General features: G+C 58.0%; 1 protein-coding gene across 1 annotated transcript in view; it reads left to right on the top strand.

The window, feature by feature from the left end:
- Positions 1-26572, top strand: part of LOC133357239 (dedicator of cytokinesis protein 11-like) — a 115237-nt gene that overhangs the window by 34674 nt on the left and 53991 nt on the right. The window contains exons 14-23 of the mRNA XM_061575067.1: positions 292-391; positions 613-679; positions 1228-1275; positions 3861-4039; positions 9534-9637; positions 10443-10580; positions 16879-17061; positions 17829-17942; positions 18735-18950; positions 25080-25137. Coding sequence (XP_061431051.1) covers positions 292-391; positions 613-679; positions 1228-1275; positions 3861-4039; positions 9534-9637; positions 10443-10580; positions 16879-17061; positions 17829-17942; positions 18735-18950; positions 25080-25137 — 1207 coding nt within the window. The remainder of the gene's footprint in view (positions 1-291; positions 392-612; positions 680-1227; positions 1276-3860; positions 4040-9533; positions 9638-10442; positions 10581-16878; positions 17062-17828; positions 17943-18734; positions 18951-25079; positions 25138-26572) is intronic.

The raw sequence follows: 26572 nt of genomic DNA, 5'->3' as shown, positions 1-26572 counted from the left end.
TACCGGAGGAATTTCTATCTGATACAGATGCAATGGAAGGCTGATCGATGGCCAGGCGTGGTCAACCATGTTATGTTCTGGTGATTACTGCTCACTCAGCTCTGCTGCTGAACCTGGAGTGGGGCCTTGCCATCAGCCCCACCAAAACTAAACACTTGACTGGGAATTTTATGTTACCAAATACTCCACCCCCTCAACTCCCCATGAGTGATGAGGCAGTTGTGGAGAGAGTGGAGAAGTTTCCATACCTGGGCAGTGTGCTCATGACCACCCCCACCTGTGTCCCGGCAGCAGGGTGCGGGGTCGGCATTGCGGCTGCGCCCCCTGGAGCACGGCGAGAGCCGCAGCCTCCTGCTGTGCGTCCTCCACGTCCTGAAGAGCGTCTCGGAGGGTACTCCCACTACCCCCTCCTGTCCCCCCTTCTCTACTCTGCCCCTCCCTACCCCCCTTCTCTACTACCCCCTCCCTACCACCCTTCCATACTTACCCCCCTCTTCCCCCCCTCTCCACAGTCCACCTTCACTCGCTCCTTCATCGGTGTGCCACTGGTTAACAGCACTTTCCCCAACAGTTTGTTAAAGCTATAGGGGTCGCCTTTGTGTTTGCACCCAGACGCGCTGCTCGCGTACTGGAACAAAGCCTCTGACGCAGAACTCCTCGACTTCTTCACCCTCCTCGAGTGAGTTGCCCGCTCACCTGCCCACTCACTCACCTGCTCGCTTACCTACCCACCCACCCGCTCACCTGCCCACTCACTCACCTGCTCGCTTACCTACCCACCCACCCGCTCACCTGCCCACTCACTCACCTGCTTGCTTACCTACCCACCCACCCGCTCACCTGCCCACTCACTCACCTGCTTGCTTACCTACCCACCCACCCGCTCACCTGCCCACTCACTCACCTGCTTGCTTACCTACCCACCCACCCGCTCACCTGCCCACTCACTCACCTGCTCGCTTACCTACCCACCCACCCGCTCACCTGCCCACTCACTCACCTGCTTGCTTACCTACCCACCCACCCGCTCACCTGCCCACTCTCTCACCTGCTCGCTCACCTACCCACCCACCCGCTCACCTGCCCACTCTCTCACCTGCTCGCTTACCTACCCACCCCCGCTCACCCATCCAGCCGCCCGCTCATCCACCTGCTCATTCACCCTCCCGCTCGCTCACTCGCTCGCTCACCCACTCGCTCGTATGCCTGTGTGTGTGTGTCCCTCAGGGTCTGTCTCCATCAGTTCAAGTACATGGGGAAGCGCTACCTGGCCAGGTAGAGTACCCCGCGTGCGTACCCTTACACGTGCACGCGTGCGTGCGTGCGTGCGTGCGTACGTGTGTGTGTGTAAACACACATTGTGAACTTGGGGAATATAGAGCATGGTGAGTGGTGAGCGTGGTGAGTGGTGAGTGTGGTGAGTATAGAGTGTGGTGGGTATAGAGTGTGGTGGGTATAGAGTGTGGTGGGTATAGAGTGTGCTGAGTGAGTGGTGAGCATGGTAAGGCTGTTTTCACAGTTGTTCTTTTTGAATCAATGCTATCGCGACCTGGCTGAGCCCATCGATCCCCGCCACTCACCGTGCCGGTGAGGCTCCCTGCACTCACCAGCTCCCGTGTGCACGCTCACCAGTGTGCACACTCACCAGTGTGCACACTCACCCATGTGCACACTCACCTGCACACTCATATATGTGCACACTCACCTGCACGCTCACCAGTGTGCACACTCACCTGCACACTCACCCGTGTGCACACTCACCTGTGCACACTCACCCGTGTGCACACTCACCTGTGTGCACACTCACCCGTGTGCACACTCACCAGTGGGCACACTCACCTGTGTGCACACTCACCTGTGTGCACACTCACCCGTGTGCACACTCATCTGCACGCTCACCAGTGTGCACACTCACCTGTGTGCACACTCACCCGTGTGCACACTCATCTGCACGCTCACCAGTGTGCACACTCACCTGTGTGCACACTCACCAGTGTGCACACTCACCTGCACACTGACCCGTATGCACACTCACCTGCACACTCACCCGTATGCACACTCACCTGCACACTCACCAGTGTGCACACTCACCTGCACACTCACCCGTGTGCACTCTCACCTGCACGCTCGCTAGTGTGCATACTCACCAGTGTGCACACTCCCCTGCATGCTCACCAGTGTGCACACTCACCTGCACACTCACCAGTGTGCACACTCACCTGCACACTCACCAGTGTGCACACTCACCTGCACACTCACCAGTGTGCACACTCACCTGCGCACTCACCCGTGTGCACACTCACTTGCACACTCACCAGTGTGCACACTCACCTGCGCACTCACCAGTGTGCACACTCACCTGAACGCTCACCAGTGTGCACACTCACCTGCACACTGACCAGTGTACACACTCACCTGCACACTCTCCCGTGTGCACACTCACCTGTGTGCACACTCACCTGCACACTCACCAGTGTGCACACTCACCTGCATGCTCACCAGTGTGCACACTCACCTGCACACTCACCAGTGTGCACACTCACCTGCACGCTCACCAGTGTGCACACTCACCTGCACACTCACCAGTGTGCACACTCACCTGCACGCTCACCAGTGTGCACACTCACCTGCACACTCACCAGTGTGCACACTCACCTGCACGCTCACCAGTGTGCACACTCACCTGCACACTCACCAGTGTGCACACTCACCTGCACGCTCACCAGTGTGCACACTCACCTGCACACTCACCAGTGTGCACACTCACCTGCACACTCACCTGCATACTCACCTGCACATTCACCTGTGTGCACACTCACCTCCACGCTCACCCTCGTGCACCCTCACTTGCCCCGCCGACCACTCGCCCTTCGTGACTCCACTCCGCTTGGCGTGGCACTCGCCTGCCTGTGCACAACCCTGCTGTCGCTAGCGGTGGCCATTCCACGTTCCTGTGGTGGGGGGGGGGGCGAGTTCTATCCACGTGGGACAACCACTGTTGACTTCTCACAAAAGTGATACTGATCTAGCCTCCCCCAGCCGGAATGACGACGATGACCATGGCGATGGCGATGGTGTGAGGAGGCTTTGCGGGTGCTAGGGCAGGCCGTGCGTGTGTGAAGTGTCAGAGAGAGAAAGACTCCTCAAGCGAGTGTGGGGGGCGCCCCCCTCCCCCTGGCCGCATGTGCTTTGAGACCTAACCCGGCGGTGACGATACGAGCCGGCCCCTGTCCTCACCACCATCTCCTCACCACCTCACCATCTCCTCACCCATACCTAACAACGAGGGCACGGCGGTGATGGCGACGAATGCGTGGACGGTTACGGTTGTGTTGGTGGTGTTGATGATGGTGATGGTGGTGATCACGATGGTGACGATGATGGTGTTGGTGATGGCAGTGGTGATAATGATGGTGACGATGATGGTGTCGGTGGTGGTGATGATGGTGATGGTGGATCTAATTGTAGAGCATGGAGGAGTTGCCACATCTCGCTCATCGCGCTGTTTCTCCCCTCTCTCCTCCACTCTCCACTCTCTCTTCCTCGCCCTGCCAATGCTCCGGTGTGGTGTGGTGTTGTGTGGTGCGGTGCTATGTGGTGCGGTGTGGTGTGGTGCTGTGTGGTACGGTGCTGTCTGGTGCTGTCTGGTCTGGTGCGGCATGGTGCTGTGTGGTGCGGTGTGGTGTTGTGTGGTGCGGTGTGGTTCTGTGTGGTGTGGTGCCGTCTGGCGCTGGCTGGTCTGGTGCGGCATGGTGCTGTGTGGTGCGGTGTGGTGTTGTGTGGTGCGGTGTGGTTCTGTGTGGTGTGGTGCTGTCTGGCGCTGTCTGGTCTGGTGCGGCATGGTGCGGTGCTGTGTGAAGGGCGGTGGAGGCCGCTAGCCCGGTGGTGCGCTCTGCACCACCGCCGCCTCCAGACAGGAAGTCTCAGACGCTCCCCGCGCCGCGTAACCTCCTCCCCAGCAGGGCCGCCTCTCTGCATGCGCGCTTCTCTCACCTGCCCAGCGCCGAACCCGGCGCCAGCGGTGGCAGCCTGCACCACAGTAAGTGTGTGTTCCCGTGTGCGTGTCCATGTGTGTGTCCTCGTGTGTGTGTCTGTTCCCGTGTGCGTGTCTGTGTGTGTGTCCTCGTGTGTGTGTGTTCCCGTGTGCGTGTCCGTGTGTGTGTCCTCGTGTGTGTGTGTCCCCGTGTGTGTGTCCTCGTGTGTGTGTGTCCCCGTGTGTGTGTGTGTCCCCGTGTGTGTGTCCCCGTGTGTGTGTCCCCTACCTCTTCGCTGGTGCCGGACGGCAACACTGTGGTGGATGTGAGCAATTGCCGTGGAAGGAAGGCCAATTACAACATCGGCCATACTCCTTCATGGTGCTTTTAGCCACCGCAGGTGCCAAACGGGGGCTCTGGATGGGAGCGAGGGGCTGGTAATCCCTCTACCTTCAATTATTTACCACTAAACTACGTGAAAAATGTAGAATAAGGTTAGTGCAGGAGGCCCCGGGGGCACAGGCCATCTATGACGTCTCCTGGCCAAACCCCATTTGGTGGAGCCAAGAGACTGAATTCTTACCCTCGGAGTTCCTCCAGAAACAGCAAAAAGACATTGCCACGTGGAATGTTTGAATGCTCGCTGCAGAGAAGAGGCTGCCACTCCTCTGTCGGGAGCTGGACCGGTACCGCTTGGATCTCTGCAATATCCAGGAGGTGCGGTGGACTGGCTCTGGCTCCTGTTACTATGAGGGGTGGACAGTCCTCTACACTGGCCTGGAGATTGCCAAACAACCGGGGAGTGGCTCTTCTTATGAACAAAAATATGAAGGGGGTGTGGGAGCGTGGCAGTGAGGTGCAGGAAGCTGTGTGCCTTCATGCTACTGTGGGCTCGCCTTCCAATCAACCAGAGGCGGGGAGTGGTGGTTGTGGCTACTTATGCCCCCACCGAAGATGAACATCAGTGGAGGGATGCAGGGACGGCCAATGGAGTCAGATGCCTTCTATGACCTTCTGTTACAGGTGCTGGCTAAAGTGGCCACTGAGGATAGAGTCATCTTGTTGGGTGACTTTAATGCCTGTGTGGGTCATGATGCTGGCACTTGGTCTGGAATGATTGGAAGGCGTGGGCCAGATCAGCTCATTAACAACAGTAGGAGGCTGCTATACTTTTGTGCAGTCCATGGGCTTGTAATTACCAACACACTGTTCCGGCATCGTCGCATCCACACAACATTTGCTGGACTAGATAGTGATGGAACAGCGGATGCGAGCCCATGCCGTTGACACCAGGAACCTATTGTGGAGCTGATCTGCCCACTGACCATCGGCTTGTCATCTGTAAGATGCACCTGCCATTCTTTCACTCCGGTGGTGGATGTACATCCAGGACCCTGTTCAAACCAAGAGTGGCCTGGTCTCAGCTAGCTGATTAAAGTTGCAAGCCAGAATGTCATCATCGCTTGCAGCTGGGGTTGGCATCGTCCCCCACTCCTCCTGATGATGAGGGGAAATTGACTATGTTTAGGCTCATGCAGCTGCAATGGCTGCTTTGGGTCCACGGTCCAAACTCCCCAGAAACCCAGGCTGACAGAGGTGTTCCAGCTGGCTGAGACAAGGCGACAGGCCCACTCTCACCATCTCCAGCACCCCACATCACAGAATGAGGAGGCTTACAACAGCCTTCGCTCGGAGGTTCCGAGGGCCTTACAGCGCTGCAAGGATGGGTGGCGGTCGCTGGTTGCTGAGGAGATGGAGTCTGCCTCAGTAGCCCGGAATCACATCAAAAAGTAACTTGCAGCACCACACCTATCACCATCATTAGGGAAAAGAAAGGTGATCCGATCTCCGAACCCCAGGGACAGGTATGCAGACCTGCTGAGCATTTATGTGAGGTCTTGGGGGAGAGGAAATCCCTCAGCCTGGAAAACATCATGGGGCAAAGTGGGGATGACCCTGCTGAGGCCGCGGTGCCTGAGATATTGTAGGAAGTCTCCCCCTGTGAGTGGCTGGCTGAGGTGCCATCTGTTGAAGAAATACAGAAGGCGATCCAGAGTTTTGAGACAGGAAAAGCACCGGGCAGAGATGATCTCCCAAGCGAAATGCTGAGGGAGGGTGGCGTTTGTGCACAGACTGCCCTATATGACATCATAACAGTAGCCTGGACCACTGGATGGGTTCCGCAGGATTGGAAGGATGCCCTGGTTGTCCCCCTCTTTAAGAAGGGGGACTGCACAAACTGTAACAACTGCAGCGGCATCTCACTCTTCAGTGTGCCAGGAAAGGTGCTGGCAAGGATTATTCAACATCGGCATGCCAGGCACGCTGAGAAGAGGCTTGTGGAGCCCCAATGTGGTTTCAGGAAAGGGCGGTCCTGCACAGATGCCATATTTTTTGTTCATCCGCTACAGCAGAGGTATTCCAACAGACTAAAGCACAGCAAGTTGGCACAGTAGGGTGCACAGGGGATGCATCGGCCAGTCATCTCAGTCGACCCATGGCACCTGGGTCTGTCCCGTGACCTGCCAGCGGGCGTTCTACACTTAACGTGGCCTTAACGTGATCATGGCCTGGCACAAGCACCGTATTGATGTCAACGCCACTTAGTGGCGAATGGCAGTTGTTGTTGTGTCCCCGTGTGCGTTCCCATGTACATGTCCCCTTGTGTGTGTGTCCCTGTGTGTCCTCGTGTGCATGTCCCCTTGTGTGTGTGTCCCCGTGTGTCCCCGTGTGCATGTCCCCTTGTGTGTGTGTCCCCGTGTGTCCCCGTGTGCATGTCCTTGGTGTGTGTCCCCGTGTGTCCCCGTGTGCATGTCCCCTTGTGTGTGTGTCCCTGTGTGTCCCCGTGTGCATGTCCCCTTGTGTGTGTGTCCCTGTGTGTCCTCGTGTGCATGTCCCCTTGTGTGTGTGTCCCCGTGTGTCCCCGTGTGCATGTCCCCTTGTGTGTGTGTCCCCGTGTGTCCCCGTGTGCATGTCTCCTTGTGTGTGTGTCCCCGTGTGTCCCCGTGTGCATGTCCCCTTGTGTGTGTGTCCCTGTGTGTCCCCGTGTGCATGTCCCCTTGTGTGTGTGTCCCGTGTGTCCCGTGTGCATGTCTTGTGTGTGTATCCCCGTGTGTCCCCGTGTGCATGTCTCCTTGTGTGTGTGTCCCTGTGTGCGTTCCCGTGTGCATGTTCCCTTGTGTGTGTGTCCCTGTGTGTCCCCGTGTGCATGTCCCCTTATGTGTGTGTCCCTGTGTGTTCCCGTGTGCATGTCCCCTTGTGTGTGTGTCCCTGTGTGTCCCCGTGTGCATGTCCCCTTGTGTGTGTGTCCCTGTGTGTCTGTGTGCATGTCCCCTTGTGTGTGTGTCCCCGTGTGTCCCCGTGTGCATGTCCCCTTGTGTGTGTGTCCCTGTGTGTGTCTGTGTGTCGGTGTCTCTACCGTCCGGGGCCCGCCCAGCATGAGTCTGTGTAGCGATTGCACTTGGGCGCGCGTGTGCGGTCAGTGGGGCGCTCGGTTTGGCACAGAAGAGAGACTCAGGTGCTCGTAGTCGGCATGCACAGCTGATCCAGGTTATCCAGCAGTGGATAGAGCAACCCCCAACTCACCCGCAAAACAGAGACCCACAGAAACCCCTAGAAACCCACAGAGACCTACAGAGGCCCACAGACTCGCGTACCACGGGTTGGTTCCCCCCACCCCGTGCTGGCACGGCACGGCTGCGTCCCTTGTCCAGTTGCCAGCGAGCGGGTGCCAAGATTCATGCGCTCCCAACACCTCCCCCGCACCTCCCCGCACCTCCCCGCACCTCCCCGCACCTCCCCGCACCTCCCCGCACCTCCACGCACCTCCACGCACCTCCCCCGCACCTCTCCGCACCTCCCCGCACCTCCTCGCATTCCCCTCCCCCATGTACCTTTGATCCCCGTGGCTGGAACCCAGACCCTTGACCATGGCGATGGCGATGGTGAGGGGCAACAGCGGTGGCGTGGAGGAGGAGGAGTAACGCCACGGTGCGCTCTCTCTGTGTCTCCCCAGCGTCAGAAAGCTCTCCAGTATTCTGGGGGTTGCTATTGACCATGGTAAGCAGGCTCCCTCCTGCTTCTCCCTCCTGCTTCACCCCCCTGCTTCACATACCTAGCCCACTCCTGGCACACGAGTTTAACACATGTAATACTCCCGGCCCAACCCTAACACTCCTAGAACGCTCCTAGCATTCCTAGCTCACCATCCCACACCGAACATTCCCACCCCTAACACTCCCACCCCTAACTCCCACGCCTAACACTCCCACCCCTAACACTCCCACCCCTAACTCCCACGCCTAACACTCCCACCCCTAACACTCCCACTCCTAACACTCCCACCCCTAACACTCCCACCCCTAACTCCCACGCCTAACACTCCCACCCCTAACTCTCACACCTAACACTCCCATCCCACCCCTAACACTCCCACCCCTAACACTCCCACGCCTAACACTCCCATCCCACCCCTAACACTCCCACCCCTAACACTCCCACCCCTAACGCTCCCACACCTAACACTGCCATCCCTAACACTCCCACGCCTAACACTCCCATCCCACCCCTAACACTCCCACACCTAACACTCCCACCCCTAACACTCCCACCCCTAACGCTCCCACACCTAACACTGCCATCCCTCCCCTAACACTCCCAACCCTAACACTCCCACGCCTAACACTCCCACGCCTAACACTCCCATCCCACCCCTAACACTCCCATCCCACTCCTAACACTCCCACCCCTAACACTCATAGAACATTCCTAACAATCCCACTCCTAACAAGGCACTCCACTCTGAACGCTGCCGCCGGCGCTAACAGCTGTGAATCTGCACCACGCCGCAATCCCTGGGCAGCAGCAACGGAAACCTCCACTCGACGCTGCTCCACTCGGTCGCCTTCACCGCTCTGCCTCTCTCCCTCAGCCTCTCAGCCTCTTTCTGCATCTTTCTCTCTCTCTGACCCTCTCTCTCTGCCTCCCTCTCTCTCTGTGTCTATCTCTGTCTCTCTCTGCCTCTTTCTCTCTCTGCCTCTCAGTCTCTCTGTGTCTATCTCTCTCTCTGCCTCTCTCAGTCTCTCTTTGCCCCACTTTCTCTCTCTCTGACCCTCTCTCTCTCTCTCTGCCTCCCTCTCTCTCTGTGTCTATCTCTCTCTCAGTCTCTCTCAGTCTCTCTCTGCCCCTCTCTCTCTCTTTGCCATCTCCCGACTCTTGGTCAGTCTCCACCATTAGCGTCTCCGCTCCGTGCGGTCGCCCGTGTACACGCGCGCGTGCCCTCGTGCGTGTCTATACACGCACGCGCCCATGCACACGCGCGCGTGCCCTCGTGCGTGTCTATACACGAGCGCGCCCGTGCACACGCGCGCGTGCCCTCGTGCGTGCCCATGTGCGTGCCCATGTGCGTGCCCATGTGCGTGTCTATACACGAGCGCGCCCGTGCACCCATGTGCGTGCCCTCGTGCGTGTCTATACACGTGCGCACGTGCGCGTGCCCATGTGCGTGTCTATACACGAGCGCGCCCGTGCACACGTGCGCGTGCCCTCGTGCGTGCCTAGGCTACGGCCACTCGGAGGTGGAGGCGGTGCTGGAGGCGGCGCTGGCGACGGAGGCCGGGCTCGTGGTGCTCGACGCCCTCGCCTGCTTCGCCCACAGCTTCAAGGTGCCCACCACCGCCCCACGTGGAATTGTGACCCAGGCGTCGGTGTGTGTGTGCCCGCCCCCACGCACGTCAGCGTGTGTGGTGCTGGCCAACCACCCCCTCGTGTGCCGTGCCGGATTTCATGGGTGCTACTCGCTAACAGCACTTGCCCCAACAGTCTGTTAAGGCTATACGGGAGATCATTGTCTTTGTGTCTGGGAATGGGGAGCCGTATTGTAGCAGTCGGGGCGCTGCACCACGAACCCGGCAGCTTCGAGTTTGATTCCCGCTCACGACCAACACCAACACCGGTGTGACAATTATCCGAACCGGTTTTGGGCCTCCCCTAGGTCGATTCAGCCTCAAATCAGTACCTAGTGCGGTGTATAAATATTGCCACTTGGGGAGACAAAGGTGGCCAGGCGCGGTGCCTACCATCCACGCCCTAGTGTGCAATGCCGGCCTTCATAGGTGCTTGCTAACATCACTTGCCCCAACATTCTATTATGGCTCTATGGGGGACCTTTGTCTTTTGTATGTACACATGCGTATGTGTGTCAGTTTGGAGGCGGTCGCCCAGCAACAGCGCAGGGCCGGGGAAGCGACGCTCGCAACAGCGAGTGAAGCGCCGGGCAGCTGCAACGCAGCAAGCTGGCACAGTAGGGGGTAGAGCCGGTGCATCTGCCAGTCATTTTAGTCGGTCAATCTCATGGCACCACCTTGGGTCTATCACGTGACTCGCCGACGGCCCTCGCGTACAGACTGCATTGGGCTACGTGGGGGACCTTTGTCTGTGTGCCTGCGTGCGTGTGCCTGCGTGCGTCAGGAGCAGCTGCTGGCAGAGGAGAGCCACGGGCGGCTGATGCGCCGCGTCTTCGACGTGCTGCTCACCTTCCTCGCCGTGCCGCAGTCCGAAGCCACGCTGCGCCACGTCTTCGCCGTGCTGCGCGGCTTCATCAACAAGGCACCGCACGCAGCACCACACCCAGCACCACACGCACACACAGCACCGCACGCAGCACCACACCCAGCACCACACGCACACACAGCACCGCACGCAGCACCACACCCAGCACCACACGCACACACAGCACCGCACGCAGCACCACACCCAGCACCACACGCACACACAGCACTGCACGCAGCACCACACCCAGCACCACACGCACACACAGCACCGCACGCAGCACCACACCCAGCACCACACGCACACACAGCACCGCACGCAGCACCACACACAGCACCACACGCACACACAGCACCACACGCAGCACCACACACAGCACCACACAGCGCCACACACAGAACCACAAACACACACAGCACCACACACAGCACCACACGCAGCACCACACACAGCACCACACACAGCACCACACACAGCACCACACCCAGCACCACACGCACACACAGCACCGCACGCAGCACCACACACAGCACCACACGCACACACAGCACCACACGCAGCACCACACACAGCACCACACGCACACACAGCACCACACGCAGCACCACACACAGCACCACACAGCGCCAAACACAGAACCACACACACACACAGCACCACACACAGCACCACACGCAGCACCACACACAGCACCACACACAGCACCACACGCACACACAGCACCGCACGCAGCACCACACCCAGCACCACACGCACACACAGCACCGCACGCAGCACCACACACAGCACCACACGCACACACAGCACCACACGCAGCACCACACACAGCACCACACGCACACACAGCACCGCACGCAGCACCACACCCAGCACCACACGCACACACAGCACCGCACGCAGCACCACACACAGCACCACACGCACACACAGCACCACACGCAGCACCACACACAGCACCACACGCACACACAGCACCGCACGCAGCACCACACCCAGCACCACACGCACACACAGCACCGCACGCAGCACCACACCCAGCACCACACGCACACACAGCACCGCACGCAGCACCACACACAGCACCACACGCACACACAGCACCACACGCAGCACCACACACAGCACCACACAGCGCCACACACAGAACCACACACACACACAGCACCACACACAGCACCACACGCAGCACCACACACAGCACCACACACAGCACCACACGCAGCACCACACACAGCACCACACGCACACACAGCACCACACGCAGCACCACACACAGCACCACACAGCGCCACACACAGAACCACACACACACACAGCACCACACACAGCACCACACGCAGCACCACACACAGCACCACACACAGCACCACACGCACACACAGCACCGCAGGCAGCACCACACCCAGCACCACACGCACACACAGCACCACACGCAGAACCACACCCAGAACCACACGCACACACAGCACCACACGCAGCACCACACCCAGCACCACACGCAGAACCACACCCAGAACCACACGCACACACAGCACCGCACGCAGCACCACACGCACACACAGCACCGCACGCAGCACCACACACAGGACCACACGCACACACAGAACCGCACGCAGCACCACACCCAGCACCACACGCACACACAGCACCGCACGCAGCACCACACGCACACACAGCACCGCACGCAGCACCACACACAGCACCACACGCACACACAGAACCGCACGCAGCACCACACCCAGAACCACACGCACACACAGCACCGCACGCAGCACCACACGCACACACAGCACCGCACGCAGCACCACACACAGCACCACACGCACACACAGAACCGCACGCAGCACCACACCCAGCACCACACGCACACACAGCACCGCATGCAGCACCACACACAGCACCACACACACACACAGCACCGCACGCAGCACCACACACAGCACCACATGCACACACAGCACCGCACGCACACACAGCACCGCACCACACAGCGCCACACACAGCACCACACAGCGCCACACACAGCACCACACACAGCACCACGCGCAGCACCACACCCAGCACCACACACAGCACCACACACAGCACCACACACAGCACCACACGCACACACAGCACCACACACAGCACCACACGCAGCACCACACACAGCACGACACGCAGCACCACACCCAGCACCACACACAGCACCACACACAGCACCACACACAGCACCACACCCAGCACGACACGCAGCACCACACCCAGCACCACACACAGCACGACACGCAGCACCACACACAGCACCACACACAGCACCACACACAGCACCACACCCAGCACCACACACAGCACCACACACAGCACCACACCCAGCACCACACACAGCACCACGCGCAGCACCACTCCCAGCACCACACACAGCACCACACCCAGCACCACACCCAGCACCACACACAGCACCACACACAGCACCACACACAGCACCACACACAGCACCACACACAGCGCCACACACAGCACCACACACAGCACCACGCACAGCACCACACACAGCACCACGCGCAGCACCACACACACACACAGCACCACGCACAGCACCACGCACAGCACCACACACAGCACCGCACGCAGCACCACACACACACACAGCACCACACACAGCGCCACACACAGCGCCACACGCAGCGCCACACACAGCACCGCACGCAGCACCACACACACACACAGCACCACACACAGCGCCACACACAGCACCACACGCACACACAGCACCACACACAGCACCACACGCAGCGCCACACACAGCACCACACAGCACCACGCGCAGCACCACACGCAGCGCCACACACAGCACCACACATACACACAGCACCACACACAGCACCACACACACACACAGCACCACACACAGCACCACACACACACACAGCGCCACACACAGCACCACACACACACACAGCGCCACACACAGCACCACACACAGCACCACACACAGCACCACACGCAGCACCACACACAGCACCACACGCAGCACCACACACAGCACCACACGCACACACAGCACCGCATGCAGCACCACACCCAGCACCACACGCACACACAGCACCGCACGCAGCACCACACACAGCACCACACGCACACACAGCACCACACGCAGCACCACACCCAGCACCACACGCACACACAGCACCGCACGCAGCACCACACACAGCACCACACGCACACACAGCACCGCACGCAGCACCACACACAGCGCCACACACAGCACCACACACAGCACCATGCGCAGCACCACACCCAGCACCACACACAGCACCACACACAGCACCACACACCCACACACAGCACCACACACACACACAGCACCACACACCCACACGCAGCACCACACACACACACAGCACCACACGCAGCACCACACGCAGCACCGCACGCAGCACCACACACAGCACCACACACACACGCAGCACCACACACAGCACCACACACACACACAGCACCACACACAGCACCACATACACACACAGCACCACACACAGCACCACACACAGCACCACACACAGCACCACACACACACACAGCACCACACGCAGCACCACACGCAGCACCGCACGCAGCACCACACACACACACAGCACCACACGCAGTGCCACACACACACACAGCACCACACGCAGCACCACACACATACACAGCACCACACAAACACACAGCACCACACACACACACACAGCACCACAAACACACAGCACCACACACAGCACCACACACAGCACCACACACAGCACCACACGCAGCGCCACACACAGCAGCACGCGCAGCACCACACACACACACAGCGCCACACACAGCACCACACACAGCACCACACACAGCGCCACACACATCACCACACGCAGCGCCACACACAGCACCACGCACAGCACCACACACAGCACCACGCGCAGCACCACACACACACACAGCACCACACACAGCACCACACACAGCACCACACACAGCGCCACACACAGCACCACACACACACACAGCACCACACACAGCGCCACACACAGCACCACACACAGCGCCACACACAGCACCACACGCAGCGCCACACACAGCACCACGCACAGCACCACACACACACACACAGCGCCACACACAGCACCACACACAGCACCACACACAGCACCACACACAGCACCACACACAGCGCCACACACAGCACCACACCCAGTACCACACACAGCACCACACACATACACAGCACCACACACAGCACCACACACAGCACCACACGCAGCACCACACAGCACCGCACGCAGCACCACACACACACACAGCACCACACACAGCGCCACACACAGCACCACACACACACACAGCACCACACACAGCACCGCACGCAGCACCACACACACACACAGCACCACACACAGCACCACACGCAGTGCCACACACACACACAGCACCACACGCAGCACCACACACACACACAGCACCACACACAGCACCACACACAGCACCACACACACACACAGCACCACACACAGCACCACGCGCATTACCACACACACACACAGCACCACACACAGCACCACACACACACACAGCACCACACACAGCGCCACACATAGCACCACACACAGCGCCACACACAGCACCACACACAGAACCACGCGCAGCACCACACACAGCACCACACGCAGCACCACACACACACACAGCGCCACACACAGCGCCACACACAGCACCACACACACACACAGCGCCACACACAGCACCATGCGCAGCACCACACACACACACAGCGCCACACACAGCGCCACACACAGCGCCACACACAGCACCACACACACACAGCACCACACACAGCACCGCACGCAGCACCACACACACACACAGCACCACACACAGCACCACACGCAGCGCCACACACACACACAGCACCACACGCAGCACCACACACACACACAGCACCACAGACAGCACCACACACAGCACCACACACACACACAGCACCACACACAGCACCACGCGCAGCACCACACACACACACAGCACCACACACAGCACCACACACACACACAGCACCACACACAGCGCCACACACAGCACCACAAACAGCACCACGCGCAGCGCCACACACAGCAACACACACAGCACCACACGCAGCACCACACACACACAGCGCCACACACAGCGCCACACACAGCACCACACCAGGGGCGGTTTCTTCATTAGGGCGATTGGGCGACGCACCACCAATGTCATTGAACCACAGAGTCACGCTAGCCGTCACTGCAGCCTCTGGATATAGTCCAATCAGCGTCATGTCACGTTCTGTGGAGTACCGCCTCTTTTTGGGCGATTTCACTCCGGCTGAGAATCGCCCCGATTGGCCCCATAGACTTACATTGAAAGATGTTTTTTTTCGACCGGGGGGCGCTCCAATGCATTCTCTATGGCTTCCGGGAGGGCTCGCCCTAACGTGCTTACGTCATCATACGTGCTAACGTCATCATACGTAAGCACGTTTATCGCCACCGAGTGGAATCTTTAATAAAATAAACTTGAGTGGTTTGTTTTAATAGTGAGTATAGAAACAAACAAGATGTATTGTAAGAGTCACTTTATTTTTCATTAATATTAAAGAAGTGAAGTTGCCTTTACATGCTTAAGCTGTTAATTTATCCATTGCATGGGTGGACCTTATTCTTATCAATCATCCAGACATTTGCCCCCCCTGAGAGATTTTGCAGGAGCCGCCACTGCACCACACACACACACAGCGCCACACACAGCGCCACACACAGCACCACACGCAGCACCACACGCAGCACCACACACACACACAGCGCCACACACAGCGCCACACACAGCACCACACACACACACAGCGCCACACACAGCACCACGCGCAGCACCACACACACACACAGCGCCACACACAGCGCCACACACAGCACCACACACAGCACCACACGCAGAGCCACACACACACACAGCACCACACACAGCGCCACACACAGCGCCACACACAGCACCACACACAGCACCACACACAGCAGATGGCACCGCAACGCAGCACCGCGGCACTGCACATTACAGTACCGCACTACACACAGCAGGTGCCACTGCATGCCACACCATACCACACGCAGCACCACACCGTACCACACGCAGCACCACACGCAGCACCGCACGGCACTCAACACTTCACAGAGCACCACGCACGGCACCACGCACTGCCCAACACCCGTCACCCTGACCGTTAATCCTAACCCCGCTGCTGGTGCTGACCCTGGTACCCTGACCCCCACAGTTCACACGAACCAAATTGGAATCCGCCTCCGTCTCTCCCTGTTATCCGTGCGCCTGACCCCCACAGTTCCCGGCGGCGCTGTTCACGGGCCGTGCCGACATGTGCGCCTCGCTCTGCTATGAGCTGCTCAAGTGCTGCAGCGCCAAGCTGGGCTCCACACGCAGCGAGGCCTGCGCTCTGCTCTACCTGCTCATGCGCAACAACTTCGAGTACACGGGCAGAAAGTCCTTCGTGCGGTCCCACCTGCAGGTGTGCGCGTGCGTGCGAGCGCGCCGCGAGCGGGGTGTGCGAGTATGTGGGGCGCCGCTGTGGCGAGGAGATGTTCACTACCTCGCCTGGTACGCAGGAGGTCCCGACCCTGACGCCTGCTGTATATTTGGAGTTTGAGTGTCTCTCCCCGTGGTCGCGGAGATTTTTCCCTGGGTCCTCCGTTTTTTCTCACCAGATTTAGAATGAACGTGCGTATTTGGCTGAAATGCATTCCCAAGTGATGAGCCACTTTGTTGAGCTATCGTTTGTGGCCAGGTCGCTTCTGAAAAAGAGCTACACAGCTCAGTGGGCTTTACCTGGAGTTAGTTTTTAGTGTGTGCGTGCATGCGCACCGTGCGTGTTTGACGTCCATGTGTGCAAGCGTGTGTGTGTTGTGTGTGCATGTAGGTGGATGTGTGTGTGTGTAGGAGTGTGTGCGGTTGTGCATGTGTGACATCCGTTTGTGATGTGCATGTGTAACGTCTGTGTGTGCCGTTCGCGTTTGTGTGCGTGTGTGACGTGCGTCTATTTTGTCCGTGTGTGTGACGTGCGTGTGTGTGACGTCTGTGTGTGTGCGTTTGTCTTTGTGTGACATCCTTTTGTGACTTGCATGTGTATAGGTTGTATGTGTTTGACGTGCACATGTGACATACGTGTGTGACATCCGTTTAGGACATGCATGTGTGACGTCCGTGTGCGTGTGGGTGACGTCCGTGTGTATGCGTGTGTGTGATGTTTATGTGTGTGATGTGCGTGTGTGTGCGTAGATCATCATCGCCGTGAGTCAGCTGATCGCTGATGTTGTTGGCATCGGAGGCTCCAGGTTCCAGCACTCGCTGTCCATCGTCAACAACTATGCCAACAGCGACAAGGCCATGAAGGTGGTGGCCACATCACCGTCAACATCACCGTCAACCTCACAATCATCAACATCAGCAACAACATCAGCAACAACATCATCACCAACATCACAATCATCAACATCACAATCATCAACATCAGCAACAAAATCATCACCAACATCACAATCATCAACATCACAATCATCAACATCAACAACAACATCAGCAACAACATCATCACCAACATCACAATCATCAACATCACAATCATCAACATCAGCAACAACATCATCACCAACATCACAATCATCAACATCACAATCATCAGCATCAACAACAACATCAGCAACAAAATCATCACCAACATCACAATCATCAACATCACAATCATCAACATCAACAACAACATCAGCAACAACATCATCACCAACATCACAATCATCAACATCACAATCATCAACATCAGCAACAACATCATCACCAACATCACAATCATCAACATCACAATCATCAGCATCAACAACAACATCAGCAACAACATCATCACCAACATCACAATCATCAACATCAGCAACAACATCATCACCAACATCACAATCATCAACATCACAATCATCAACATCAGCAACAACATCATCACCACCACCACCTCACACACACTCGGTGCGTCACCCTTGTGTGTGTGTGTGTGCACGCGCCCTCTTCATATCGCCACCTCCCTCCCCTCCTCCCTCCCCTCCTCCCTCCCCTCTTCCTTCCCCTGCTTCCTCTCCTGCTCCCTCACCTCATCCCCTCCCCTCCTCCCTCTCCATCCCCCGCCACCACCCCCAGGCCACGGCGTTCCCCGCGGAGGTGAAGGACCTGACCAAGAGGATCCGCACGGTGCTGATGGCGACGGCGCAGATGAAGGAGCACGCTGGCGACCCCGAGCTGCTGGCCGACCTGCAGTACAGCCTGGCGCGCTCCTACGCCAGCACGCCGGAGCTGCGCAAGGCCTGGCTAGAGAGCATGGCGCGCACGCACCTGCAGCACGGAGACCTCTCCGAAGTGCGCCTCTCCGACGCCGTGACGTCGCAGCGTCACAGCGTCACAACGTCACATCGTCACACCGTCACAGCGTCACACGTCACACTGTCACAGCGTCACACGTCACACCGTCACAGCGTCACACGTCACACCGTCACACGTCACACTGTCACAGCGTCACACGTCACACTGTCACAGCGTCACACGTCACACTGTCACACCGTCACACGTCACAGCGTCACACGTCACACTGTCACAGCGTCACACGTCACACCGTCACACCGCCACACCGTCACAGCGTCACACGTCACACTGTCACAGCGTCACACGTCACACCGTCACAGCGTCACACATCACACCGTCACATGTCACACCGTCACAGCGTCACACGTCACACCGTCACACCGTCACAGCGTCACACGTCACACCGTCACAGCGTCACACGTCACACGTCACACCGTCACACGTCACAGCGTCACACGTCACACCGTCACACGTCACACCGTCACACGTCACAGCGTCACACGTCACACCGTCACACGTCACACCGTCACAGTGTCACACGTCACACCGTCACACGTCACATCGTCACAGCGTCACACGTCACACGTCACACCGTCACACGTCACAGCGTCACACGTCACACCGTCACACGTCACACCATCACACGTCACACGTCACACGTCACACCGTCACACGTCACACCGTCACACCGTCACACGTCACACCGTCACACGTCACACGTCACACCGTCACACGTCACACCGTCACACGTCACACCGTCACACGTCACACGTCACACGTCACAGCGTCACACGTCACAGCGTCACACGTCACACCGTCACACGTCACACCGTCACACCGTCACACGTCACAGCGTCACACCGTCACACGTCACACCGTCACACCGTCACACGTCACACCGTCACACCGTCACACGTCACACCGTCACACGTCACACGTCACACTGTCACACGTCACACCGTCACACGTCACACGTCACACCGTCACACGTCACACCGTCACACGTCACACGTCACACCGTCACACCGTCACACCGTCACACGTCACACGTCACAGCGTCACACGTCACACGTCACACCGTCACACCGTCACACCGTCACACCATCACACGTCACACGTCACACCGTCACACGTCACACCGTCACAGTGTCACACGTCACACGTCACACCGTCACACGTCACACCGTCACAGCGTCACACGTCACACGTCACAGCGTCACACGTCACACCGTCACACGTCACACCGTCACACGTCACACGTCACACGTCACACCGTCACACGTCACACGTCACACGTCACACCGTCACACGTCACACGTCACACGTCACACGTCACACCGTCACACCGTCACACGTCACACCGTCACACCGTCACACCGTCACACGTCACACCGTCACACGTCACACCGTCACACGTCACACCGTCACACGTCACGTCACAGCGTCACACGTCACACGTCACAGCGTCACACGTCACACGTCACACCGTCACACGTCACACCGTCACACGTCACAGCGTCACACGTCACACCGTCACACGTCACACCGTCACACCGTCACACGTCACACCGTCACACGTCACACGTCACACGTCACACGTCACACCGTCACACCGTCACACGTCACACGTCACACCGTCACACGTCACACCGTCACACGTCACACCGTCACAACTTCACACTCCTGTCCCCTCGCCTCATTGGGCGCTAGGAACACCCCTCTGAGTCAGCTGAACCATGGCAAGGTGGCACGGTGAGCAGCACAGATGGTGCCTCTGCCAATCAACTCTTGGCACCTGGGTCTGTCCTGTGACCTCCTGAACTTAGCCTGGCACCATCAGTTGACGCATAACGTGAACTCCTGTCGGCCTTCGACCCTTCACGTGGCTTCAAAGTGCACGTAGCCTGGCATGAGCATCGTGGTGACGTCACCGCCGCTTCGTGGCAATGGCGGCTCTGGTTGTTGTTGTGTGTGTCTGTACGTGTGTCTGTACGTGTGTCTGTACGTGTGTCTGTACGTGTGTCTGTACGTGTGTCTGTACGTGTGTCTGTACGTGTGTCTGTGCGTGTGTCTGTACGTGTGTCTGTACGTGTGTCTGTACGTGTGTCTGTACGTGTGTCTGTACGTGTGTCTGTGCGTGTGTCTGTACGTGTGTCTGTACGTGTGTCTGTACGTGTGTCTGTGCGTGTGCGTGTGCGTGTGTCTGTACGTGTGTCTGTACGTGTGTCTGTACGTGTGTCTGTACGTGTGTCTGTACGTGTGTCTGTACGTGTGTCTGTACGTGTGTCTGTACGTGTGTCTGTGCGTGTGTCTGTACGTGTGTCTGTACGTGTGTCTGTACGTGTGTCTGTACGTGTGTCTGTACGTGTGTCTGTGCGTGTGTCTGTACGTGTGTCTGTACGTGTGTACGTGCGTGTGTCTGTACGTGTGTCTGTGCGTGTGCGTGTGTACGTGCGTGTGTCTGTACGTGTGTCTGTGCGTGTGTCTGTACGTGTGTCTGTACGTGTGTACGTGCGTGTGTCTGTACGTGTGTCTGTACGTGTGCGTGTGTACGTGCGTGTGTCTGTACGTGTGTCTGTACGTGTGTCTGTGCGTGTGTCTGTACGTGTGTCTGTACGTGTGTACGTGCGTGTGTCTGTACGTGTGTCTGTGCGTGTGCGTGTGTACGTGCGTGTGTCTGTACGTGTGTCTGTACGTGTATCTGTGCGTGTGTCTGTACGTGTGTCTGTACGTGTGTCTGTACGTGTGTCTGTGCGTGTGTCTGTACGTGTGTACGTGCGTGTGTCTGTGCGTGTGTCTGTACGTGTGTCTGTACGTGTGTCTGTGCGTGTGTACGTGCGTGTGTCTGTACGTGTGTCTGTGCGTGTGCGTGTGTACGTGCGTGTGTCTGTACGTGTGTCTGTACGTGTGTCTGTACGTGTGTACGTGCGTGTGTCTGTGCGTGTGTCTGTGCGTGTGCGTGTGTACGTGCGTGTGTCTGTACGTGTGTCTGTACGTGTGTACGTGCGTGTGTCTGTACGTGTGTCTGTACGTGTGTCTGTACGTGTGTCTGTACGTGTACGTGCGTGTGTCTGTAGCGTGTGTCTGTGCGTGTGTCTGTGCGTGTGTCTGTGCGTGTGTCTGTGCGTGTGTCTGTGCGTGTGTCTGTGCGTGTGTCTGTGCGTGTGTCTGTACGTGTGTCTGTGCGTGTGTCTGTGCGTGTGTCTGTACGTGTGGTACGTGCGTGTGTCTGTGCGTGTGTCTGTGCGTGTGCGTGTGTACGTGCGTGTGTCTGTACGTGTGTCTGTACGTGTGTACGTGCGTGGTCTGTACGTGTGTCTGTACGTGTGTCTGTACGTGTGTCTGTACGTGTACGTGCGTGTGTCTGTACGTGTGTCTGTGCGTGTGTCTGTGCGTGTGTCTGTGCGTGTGTCTGTGCGTGTGTCTGTGCGTGTGTCTGTGCGTGTGTCTGTGCGTGTGTCTGTGCGTGGTCTGGTACGTGTGTCTGTGCGTGTGTCTGTGCGTGTGTCTGTACGTGTGTCTGTGCGTGTGTCTGTACGTGTGTCCTGTGCGTGTGTCTGTACGTGTGTCTGTGCGTGTGTCTGTACGTGTGTCTGTGCGTGTGTCTGTGCGTGTGTCTGTGCGTGTGTCTGTACGTGTGTCTGTGCGTGTGGTCTGTGCGTGTGTCTGTACGTGTGTCTGTACGTGTGTCTGTGCGTGTGTCTGTACGTGTGTCTGTACGTGTGTCTGTACGTGTGTCTGTGCGTGTGTCTGTACGTGTGTCTGTACGTGTGTCTGTGCGTGTGTCTGTACGTGTGTCTGTACGTGTGTCTGTGCGTGTGTCTGTACGTGTGTCTGTACGTGTGTCTGTACGTGTTGTCTGTACGTGTGTCTGTACGTGTGTCTGTACGTGTGTCTGGTACGTGTGTCTGTACGTGTGTCTGTACGTGTGTCTGTACGTGTGTCTGTACGTGTGTCTGTACGTGTGTCTGTAAGTGTGTCTGTACGGGTGTCTGTGCGTGTGTCTGTACGTGTGTCTGTGCGTGTGTCTGTACGTGTGTCGTACGTGTGTCTGTACGTGTGTCTGTACGGTGTCTGTACGTGTGTCTGTACGTGTGTCTGTACGTGTGTCTGTGCGTGTGTCTGTACGTGTGTCTGTACGTGTGTCTGTGCGTGTGTCTGTACGTGTGTCTGTGCGTGTGTCTGTGCGTGTGTCTGTACGTGTGTCTGTGCGTGTGTCTGTGCGTGTGTCTGTGCGTGTGTCTGTACGTGTGTCTGTGCGTGTGTCTGTGCGTGTGTCTGTGCGTGTGTCTGTACGTGTGTCTGTGCGTGTGTCTGTGCGTGTGTCTGTACGTGTGTCTGTACGTGTGTCTGTGCGTGTGTCTGTACGTGTGTCTGTACGTGTGTCTGTACGTGTGTCCGTACGGGGGTGTGTGCGTGTGTCTGTACGTGTGTCTGTACGTGTGTCTGTGCGTGTGTCTGTACGTGTGTCTGTACGTGTGTCTGTGCGTGTGTCTGTACGTGTGTCGTACGTGTGTCTTGCGTGTGTCTGTGCGTGTGTCTGTACGTGTGTCTGTACTGTGTCTGTACGTGTGTCTGTACGTGTGTCTGTACGTGTGTCTGTACGTGTGTCTGTACGTGTGTCTGTGCGTGTGTCTGTACGTGTGTCTGTACGTGTGTCTGTACGTGTGTCTGTGCGTGTGTCTGTGCGTGTGTCTGTACGTGTGTCTGTACGTGTGTCTGTACGTGTGTCTGTACGTGTGTCTGTACGTGTGTCTGTACGTGTGTCTGTGCGTGTGTCTGTACGTGTGTCTGTGCGTGTGCGTGTGTCTGTGCGTGTGTCTGTGCGTGTGTCTGTGCGTGTGTCTGTACGTGTGTCTGTGCGTGTGTCTGTGCGTGTGTCTGTGCGTGTGTCTGTACGTGTGTCTGTGCGTGTGTCTGTGCGTGTGTCTGTACGTGTGTCTGTGCGTGTGTCTGTGCGTGTGTCTGTGCGTGTGTCTGTGCGTGTGTCTGTGCGTGTGCGTGTGTCTGTGCGTGTGTCTGTGCGTGTGTCTGTGCGTGTGTCTGTGCGTGTGTCTGTACGTGTGTCTGTGCGTGTGTCTGTGCGTGTGTCTGTGCGTGTGTCTGTACGTGTGTCTGTGCGTGTGTCTGTGCGTGTGTCTGTGCGTGTGTCTGTGCGTGTGTCTGTACGTGTGTCTGTGCGTGTGTCTGTACGTGTGTCTGTGCGTGTGTCTGTGCGTGTGTCTGTACGTGTGTCTGTGCGTGTGTCTGTGCGTGTGTCTGTGCGTGTGTCTGTACGTGTGTCTGTACGTGTGTCTGTGCGTGTGTCTGTGCGTGTGTCTGTACGTGTGTCTGTACGTGTGTCTGTACGTGTGTCTGTACGTGTGTCTGTACGTGTGTCTGTACGTGTGTCTGTACGTGTGTCTGTACGTGTGTCTGTACGTGTGTCTGTACGTGTGTCTGTACGTGTGTCTGTGCGTGTGTCTGTGCGTGTGTCTGTGCGTGTGTCTGTGCGTGTGTCTGTACGTGTGTCTGTGCGTGTGTACGTGTGTCTGTGCGTGTGTCTGTGCGTGTGTCTGTACGTGTGTCTGTGCGTGTGTACGTGTGTCTGTGCGTGTGTCTGTGCGTGTGTCTGTGCGTGTGTCTGTGCGTGTGTCTGTGCGTGTGTGCGTGTGTCTGTGCGTGTGTCTGTGCGTGTGCGTGTGTCTGTGCGTGTGTCTGTGCGTGTGCGTGTGTCTGTGCGTGTGTCTGTGCGTGTGTCTGTGCGTGTACGTGTGTCTGTGCGTGTGTCTGTGCGTGTGTCTGTGCGTGTGCGTGTGTACGTGCGTGTGTCTGTGCGTGTGTCTGTGCGTGTGTCTGTGCGTGTGTCTGTGCGTGTGGGGAGCGGTGGTGCAGTGGTTAGCACACTGCGCTTGCTCACGACGGCGGCCAACCAGCGACGATTATCTGAACCGATCCTGGGCCTTTTCTAGGTCGACTCGGCCTCAAATGAGTACCCGATGCGGTGTGGAAACATCGCCACCGGCGCTGGCCACCAACCCCCTCGTGTGCCGTGCCGGCCTTCACAGATGCTCGCTCACAGCACTTGACCCAACCAGCCAGTGTAGCCTACACGGGGAACCTTTGTCTTTGCTGCGTGCGCCGCAGGCCGCCATGTGCTACGTCCACGTCGCCGCTCTCGTCGCCGAGTACCTCAAACGCAAAGGTGAGGAACCATCACCCATCACTCACCACCCATCACTCACCACCCATCACTCACCACCCATCACTCACCACCCATCCTCACCACCCATCACTCATCACCCATCACTCACCACCCATCACTCACCACCCATCACTCACCACCCATCCTCACCACCCATCACTCACCACCCATCACTCACCACCCATCACTCACCACCCATCACTCACCACCCATCACTCACCACCCATCACTCACCACCCATCACTCACACCATCACTCACCACCCATCTCTAATCACCCATCACTCACCACCCATCACTCACCACCCATCACTCACCAACCATCACCCCCCCTCACCACCCATCACTCACCACCCATCACTCACCACCCATCACTCACCACCCATCACTCACCCCCATCACTCACCCCATCCTCACCACCCATCTCTAATCACCCATCACTCACCACCCATCACTCACCATCACACTCACATCACCACCCATCACTCACCACCCATCACTCACCACCCTCTCTATCACCCATCACTCACCACCCATCACTCACCACCCATCACTCACCACCCATCACTCACCACCCATCCCACCACCCATCACTCACCACCCTCACTCACCACCCATCACTCACCACCCATCACTCACCACCCATCTCAATCACCCATCACTCACCACCCATCACTCACCACCCATCACTCACCACCCATCACTCACCACCCATCACTCACCACCCATCACTCACCACCCATCACTCACCACCCATCACTCACCACCCATCACTCACCACCCATCACTCACCACCCATCACTCACCACCCATCACTCACCACCCCACTCACCACCCATCACTCACCACCCATCACTCACCACCCATCACTCACCACCCATCACTCACCACCATCACTCACCACCCATCACTCACACCATCAATACACCACCCATCATCACCACCCATCCTCACCACCCATCACTCACCACCCATCACTCACCACCCATCACTCACCACCCATCACTCACCACCCATCACTCACCATCACACTCACATCACCACCCATCACTCAACCACCCATCACTCACCACCCATCACTCACCACCCATCACTCACCACCCATCACTCACCACCCATCACTCACCACCCATCACTCACCACCCATCACCTCACCACCCATCACTCACCACCCATCACTCACCACCCATCACTCACCACCCATCATCTACTCACCCATCACTCACCACCCATCACTCACCACCCATCACTCACCCCCCATCACTCACCACCCATCACTCACCACCCATCACTCACCACCCATCACTCACCACCCATCACTCACCACCCATCACTCACCACCCATCACTCACCACCCATCACTCACCACCCATCACTCACCACCCATCACTCACCACCCATCACTCACCACCCATCACTCACCACCCATCACTCAC

This window comes from Lethenteron reissneri, chromosome 57 (genome assembly GCF_015708825.2).
Source record: "Lethenteron reissneri isolate LAM-NWPU_2019-01 chromosome 57, ASM1570882v1, whole genome shotgun sequence".
Taxonomy (NCBI): domain Eukaryota; kingdom Metazoa; phylum Chordata; class Hyperoartia; order Petromyzontiformes; family Petromyzontidae; genus Lethenteron; species Lethenteron reissneri.
Note: the sequence above shows the minus strand (reverse complement) of the source record. Positions and strands in the feature narration are given on the sequence as shown.